Here is a 7645-nt window from a genome sequence, read left to right as displayed (position 1 = left end):
ATTAACCAACTTAAGAGGACTGCTGTTTTACCTGTACTCCACACGCACACGCACCCACACGCACCCACACACACACACACACACACACACACACACACACACACACACACACACACACACACACACACACACACACACACACACACACACACACACACACACACACACACACACACACACTCAAATCTTCGCCTTTGCCACGTTTAACATCCTACCCTTTAAAAGTCACAAACGGTCTACTCTGCTGCAGTCTGTGATTCATTCAACCCAGCGGTAGTAAAGTGGAGCATTTAGCTTCAAATGTAATGAATCATTTAAATGTCTTGAGAGTAGGAAACACAATGATTTGACACAAGGGGCCCTATCTTGCATCCATCGCAATTGACTTTCTACACACCGACGCATGTATCTTTGCTAGTTTGAACCCGGCGCAAAGCCGATTGTCCCCCGCAACAAACCTGCGCTACTAAACTTGCGCCCTGAGAGGCGTGTCGGCAAAAAGCAGAGGCGTGTTCCGGCGCAAATGATACAAGCTGCTATCTTATAGACCGATAAAGCAGTTGCGCAACTGACCGACAAATACCTGGTCTAAGTGCAATAGCGGATAGCGCAGTTGATGTTGCTATTTTGACACATGCAGCTTACACACCAGTAGGCTATACACAGGACAAACATGAAAACGATTTACCTAATTTAAATATTAAGATGATGATGTTGATTGTGGAAAAAAAAAAAATCCAAAGGGGCTTCATGAATGAACGCTGTGCCATGCGTTAAAATAATAATAATAACAATAATAAACTCGAGCAAAGTAGGCTATATCCCAGCCTTTCAAAACTAAATCTCATTTTAGGGTAAATGATAACGTAGTTTAAATTATTTGTGAAAGAACAGCTGATACAGCGGTAATAAGTTATATTTAAATCAATGCATCTGCAAACACCTTACAGCAAACACATATATTCTTGAAACCAACATTGTTTACAAGCCCATAACTTTTAGGATTGATGAGTATTTGATCATCTCGTTTTTACCGCGAGTGAGTAAAATAATGAATGAATGCAGGCGCCTGCGTGTGCATCCATCTGTTTAAACACACGCAAACTAAACATGTAATGCACAATACAGTCCATGGCAATGTAGATTAACGGGGGGACACATGCATATTAGGAATACAAGTCGATCACGATAATGTATACAATACTGGTAAGAAACGATGTGTGTTAAAGTATTGCCGTTGCCGCATATCATTAAATAGACCCACAGCTGCAGCCACAGGACCACATATCATATGTGTGTTTCGGCAAAGTTTTCTTTGCCGAAATTTACATGACGACTCAGTATTTTGGAAGTTGCAAAAGAAAACACTATTCCATGTGTGATTTAGGCCATTTTATTTGGCCATAAACTGAGCCATTTGAAGTATGAAATTCATGTGGTCCTGCATCTGTCTCATCGGAGACTGAAATATCAACTCGTCAGGTTAAAATGCGCTCATGGCTCTTAAAGGGGATGGGAGATGGCACTCTCATTGGGTTATTGCACGTTAGGCCCAAACCACACCTACGGGTGATAAGGCTACTTCAGGGGGTAAGAGTAATTTATCCGCCGGTATAATAGCAACAGCGGCAGAGCCCCGCCCACAAAGCTACTTCTGTTTTGCGCTTCACACATGCGTTTCAGACCGTTAAAATAGGGCCCAGGGTCCGTTTTGAAACCCTCGAAAAGGAGCACCGCACCGTCAGTGCGATTGGCTGCCCAGAAGAACCCGAACCAGTCGTCACCAATGACCTATGTGTTGAGGTGGTCACGGCGGAGTTAATTCACCTCGAAGGTCATGTCCCTCTCATACGAGTGATGCTCTCAGATATAGAGTAGGCCTACAGTACTGCAAGATGATGAAGGCCCACAGAGAACAAGTCCCAGTACAAGATGACGTTTAAACACCTTCACTTACGGAGATGGTTGTCTTTCTGTCTAAATAATGTTATCATAATGCCGCACTAACAACTGTACATTCTGTCCTAAGTAGGCTACCTTTAAAGTCACCACAGGATTTAGAACAAATACTAAATCAGAGGAAACAGTCATTATTAACCTCAACCTGACACTTGACTCCAGGCAGGAAGGTTCTCGGTTCGATCCCCAATGCCCACAGTCTAACAGGTAGTATTCTACAGAGCAGGTATCTTCAAAATTATTCAAATACAAATTTGCCAAATAGCAATGCATCCACACATTGATTATCGTTTTTAACCATGTGGTTTTACAGGAAACTAACCATCAACCTATTGATGAGATTCAAAGTTACATATGATCTATCATGGATCAGAGTGGACTACAGTACGTTAGTCGTCTTCCTGCTGTGATGAAGTAAGCCACAGCAAACCGTCCGACTCCTATCAAGGAAATAATGAACCAACCAGTTGGACCAGTTCCCCTCCCGGTTCATACTCCTCCCAGACATGAACTAACATGCTAAGGTGGCTGATCCAAGAACAATAACTGTATTAAAATAAGAACGATGGACAGAGAGCTGTGATGTGTAGAAGCTCAGAGAAAAACCAAGAGACACTCGATGGTTTAACCAGCCTGTAGAGACACTCAGTCCCTGAGTCAGCTGCTTCTGTACAGCAGAACCAACAGAACACAGATACCATGTGATCAATAAAGAGACTGATAAAGTCATGAATAGAAGAACATCAAGTAGAACAGGCCTCCTCTGCTCTGTGTCTGCTGAACTCCTCCATGTACAATCCTCCTCCATCCTTTAAAGACATTACCACCTTGTTTAACTGAACACTTGATTCGCCTCAGTATGAACTTATGAATCAGTACAATGTAGCCTATACAATTAATGGATGATTTCTCTTTTCAGAAGAGCAGAGTATTTCTCTTAAATGAGTTTTCAAGAGAATCTTGTTTGGTTGGATTCTTCTTGTGTTTTGTCCTGCCTCATGTTACATCCTTTGTTCTGGCAGGTATTCAGATAAGGGCCAAGACACACACACACACACACACACACACACACACACACACACACACACACACACACACACACACACACACACACACACACACACACACACACACACACACACACAACACACACACACACACACACACACACACACAAATCTTAGTCTTAGCCACGTATAGCATCCTACCCTTTAAAATATCGCAAACGGTCTACTCTGCTGCAGTCTGTGATTCAATCAACTCCAGCTGTAGTACAGTGGAATGTTTAACTTCAAGCGTTAGTGAACCATTTAAGCGTCTTTAGAGTAGTAAACCAAATGATTTGTCACAAGCTCCATTTTGAAACACTAGAAAAGGAGCACCGCAGCACCACCTGCTGGTGAGAGGATGTCAGTGGGAGTGGCTGAGCTGAAGAACACGGACCAGTCGTCACCAGGGACCTATGTGTTGAGGCGGTGGTGCATAGGCGTCGATTACGGGGGGGACGGGGGGGACATGTCCCCCCCACTATTTGAAAAACGAATTTTGTCCCCACCACTTCTAAAAATGTGTAAAAAAATAAAAAAAAATAAAAAATCCCCACATACTCAACCGAAATCGTCGAGTCTAAAATCATGCGATAGGGGCGCTCGAAGACATCATTTATTAGATAGGCCTACCTAATAAACCGTTGGAACACACAAGACCGGAACCCATGGCAACGCCGGTAAACAAACCCCGACTCCCGAGAAGCCCAATCCCTATGAGCTCCCTGCGCTACGGCCATCCGGAGGCACACAGAGCTTTTGGCCGTGATATTATATATACAATTATATTATATTATATACTATTATATATAGAGCTCCGAGAGTCGCAAACGGCAACAATCACTTTCTCCTCCATGCTGCAGTACACCCCGGACTGCACTGCGCTGAGTTTGACGGTTGAACGCTGATTGGCTGTTACGTTACACATGTCACTCAGTGGCCACGCTGTTGAACGCTGATTGGCTGTCATCACGCGAAATTCGTGTCAAAGTTGACATTTTTCGCGCCACAAATCCTCGTGAACGCGCTTGCCTGTGCACGGCGAAAGTGTGGCGCGACAAATCAAAAATATTCGCCCGATACGCGTCTATACGTTCACTTTGTATGGGATCTTGTCGTCCCGTTGCATTTTGGGGTGAACGCACTCGGAGAAGTTTCAAGACAGACAGACAAAATTGACATTTTTATTCAGAAAATAGCCGGTCCTTTTGCTTCCTATAAAAAAGCATGTTTGTGACACTGGATATCGATATGGATACGTCATCTAGCCTGCATGTGGAGGGCCACATAAGGTAAGAAATTGGTTTACGTAAACTTTGCTGCTGGTTCTGTTTGCTCGTGAATCGTGATGACCTGGCCAAAGGTTACCCACGGTCCCAAACGATTTTGATCTGATTCTGGTTGGTGCTCCAGTTAGTATGCGTTGTATATATAGATTGCAGCTAGTAGCAGCTACACACGGTGCGATTGCTATGCCAATGTGGTTATAGTTGGTTTTGTCTGATTGAGATATGTGACGACTTGGAGCCTGGTAGGCCTATCCTGACATAAATGTGTTCTCGCATAACCTGTGTGATTATCCTAAACTGAAGGGGACTTTATTTGCGGAAAATTTTCTTATGATGTTGTAACGAGTGAAGTCTACATTGGTCCTTCGCAAGTGTTTACTGGTGGTCAGGATTTGGCAGATGCAATTCTCCTCTGGGTGCTTGTATTTTTCTTTTTTTTAATGCAGCATAACATATGCTACCAGCAGCCCTTGCGCGTCTTCAAAAGGCTGATGCTCAGTACCTCGTTTCATTTCGTACCCCCTTTACAGTCTGGCATTGTTTGTCTGGTAAACTCTGTTGATGTCAAGATAAGTGTTAAATTGCCAACACTGTTCTTTGTCCTGTGTGTATTAGTATTAGGCCTACATATCCCGAGCCAATACCCTGGTGTTTCCAACGCTGTTTTGCAAAACAAGCCAAAACACAAACTGTGGTTTTCAACTTTTATTGTTCGAATAGGATCTTCATAGGGCTGGCCCGAATGCCATTTTTCAGGCTTCGAATACTCGTTGGTTTTTCCGAGCGAATATTTGAACACTCGTTCCAGAAAAAAACACCATCAAAAACAACATTAATAATCCTTATACTCCCTGGAACCGATTTTGACAGTATCTTCATATTTTGTTGAAGATTTAATAGCTTTTTGAATGTTAATTAGTAGGCCTAAGTAGGTTGAAGTTCCTTAGTTTTTCCCCGTGAAAGCGAACAGCTGTTGCTCCGTTCCAAATCAGCTGTTCTCTGTCATCTCAGCCCTTACGGGAGCTTTTCAATTCATCCTGGAACGTGCATCTTTTCAGGGAATTTGTACAATAAATCCATAACAAATACCGAATATTGATTGTCTTATGTGTCCATATTATATCCATTATATTGACCGGGTATTCCCAAGACGCTCACGCTCTGCAGCAAGCCAGTCACAGTTGATTGGCGCGGCGCTGTACAGCGAACGTAAACAAACAACTAAGCTAAGGTGTTAAGTATTACTTTTCCTCAAGAGATCCCGCTAATGTTGTGTTATAAAGTAAAGGGAAACAAGATATCTATTCTTCCTCCACCTCTCTCGCTTCTCTGCTTGGTGTCGCTGACGCTTATAGTTTGCCTCCCTCGCTCTGGTAAAGTCACCTACGTGAAAAAAAAAAATAACGAAGCTCCGAATACTGATTTAAGCTTCAAATACTAATTTTCCGAACCAGTATTCGAATATCCGAATAATTTCAACACCTGACAATACACTGTAGAGCATATTGTAATGCAGCGTTGAATGGATGAATAGCTTACATAAGGGTACCCAGCACTTTTCAGACCACACTCAAGCTTATGGTTATTGTCCCCACCACTTCTAAAAACAAACTGACGCCCTTGCGGTGGTGGCAGTGTTAATTCACCTCGAGGTCATGTCCCTCTCACACAAGTGATGCTCTCAGATATAGAGTAGGCCTACACTACAGCCGAATGATCTAGGCCCATCTAAACACCATGATTTAAACACCTTCACTAACCAAGATGGCCGTCTTCCTGTCTAAATATTGTAATCATAATACCGCTCTACAAATATAACAACCGTCCATTCTGTCCTAACTACCTTTAAAGTCACCACAAGACACTTGTGGAGAACAAATCCTAAATCAGAGGAAACAGTCAGTATAACCTCAACCTGATGCTTGACTCCAGGCAGGAAGGTTCTCGGGTCGATCCCCAATGCCCACAGTATAACAGGTAGTATTCTACAGAGCAGGTATCTTCAAAATGATTCAATATTAATTTTGACAAATAGCAATGCATCCATACATTGACTGACGTTTTTAAAACAGGAAACTACCCATCAGCCTATTGATGAGATTCAAAGTTATTTTTGATTTATCACGGATCAGAGAGGACTACAGTACCTTAGTTGTCTTCCTGCTGTTATGAAGTGAGCCACACCAAACTGTCTGACTCATATCAAGGAAACGATGAACCAACCAGTTGGACCAGTTCCCCCTCCCAGTTCATGCTCCTCCCAGACTAACATGCTAGGGCGGCTGATCCAAGAATAATAAAAGTTAAAAAAAAGTTCAAATATGAACTTTGGACAGGGAGCTGTGATGCGTAGAAGCTCAGAGAAAAACCAAGAGACACTCGATGGTTTAACCAGCCTGTAGAGACACTCAGTCACTGAGTCAGCTGCTTCTCTACAGCAGAACCAACAGGAACATAGATACCATGTTATCAATAAAGAGACCGATAATGTCTTGAATAGAAGCACATCAAGTAGAACAGGCCTCCTCTGCCCTGTTTCTGCTGAACACCTCCATGTACAATCCTCCTCCATCCTTTAAAGACATCACCACCTTGTTTAACTGAACACTTGATTCGCCTCAGTATGAACTTATGAATCAGTAGAATGTAGCCTAGACAATAGATGGATGATTTATTTTTTCAGAAGAGCAGAGTACAAGATACTCAGAGTACAGAATAATCAGAGCACAGAGTACTCAGTCTGCAGAGTACTCAGAGTGAAGAGTACTCATGCCCCTTTCACACCGCCGCAAAATCGGGGCCGGTTCCGGGCCAGTTCGGAGCTAGGGCCAGGGCTTTGGTTTCACACCGCCAAAGAACCGGCTCCGGCCCCTAAAAACCGGTTCAACTCTGGCCCCACTTTAGAGCTGGGCTAGAACTAGAACCGCTTTTACGCCGGGGGCAGGGGGCGGAGTATCCTTCATAAACACGAAGACCATCGAAGACCGGCATTTTTTAAAACACCGAAGTAAACAATGGACGTGAATCCGTGTATGGTTCTTTTTTGTTTTTTCTGATTTTGTTTTAAATCGGAATATTCAAAGAACGAACCATACACGGATTGAATCGAAGACGAAATTGTTGTTGTTGTGTTTGAAACTGGCGCGAGGGTTCTTCTGCGCGCCTAACCTGACGCTTGATCCTTGTGTGGTGGTTCAACCTTCAACGCGTCAACGCGCCAACGCAGCTAGATGAGTCCATGTCCATGCAAGTGAACGGAGCGTTCCCTCTTCGTCATAACTATCAAACCAAACATCCTTCACATTCACCGAGCGAACATTATGAAAGTAAAATGCACATTTCTCGCTAAAA

General features: G+C 43.3%; 1 protein-coding gene across 3 annotated transcripts in view; it reads right to left on the bottom strand.

The window, feature by feature from the left end:
* Positions 1–6510, bottom strand: part of LOC130401806 (NACHT, LRR and PYD domains-containing protein 12-like) — a 27051-nt gene extending 20541 nt beyond the window's left edge. The window contains exon 1 of one of the 3 annotated variants that reach the window (XM_056605783.1): positions 6442–6510. In XM_056605783.1, the coding sequence (XP_056461758.1) occupies positions 6442–6495 (54 nt within the window). In that variant the 5' untranslated portion in view covers positions 6496–6510. Of the gene's footprint in view, positions 65–6441 lie in introns of those variants that run through there. The other 2 variants (XM_056605786.1, XM_056605785.1) reach the window with 2 other exon arrangements.
* Positions 6511–7645: the final 1135 nt, after the last annotated feature.

The sequence above is a fragment of the Gadus chalcogrammus genome, chromosome 13 (assembly GCF_026213295.1).
Source record: "Gadus chalcogrammus isolate NIFS_2021 chromosome 13, NIFS_Gcha_1.0, whole genome shotgun sequence".
Taxonomy (NCBI): Eukaryota; Metazoa; Chordata; class Actinopteri; order Gadiformes; family Gadidae; genus Gadus; species Gadus chalcogrammus.
This window is presented reverse-complemented; position numbering and strand designations above follow the sequence as displayed.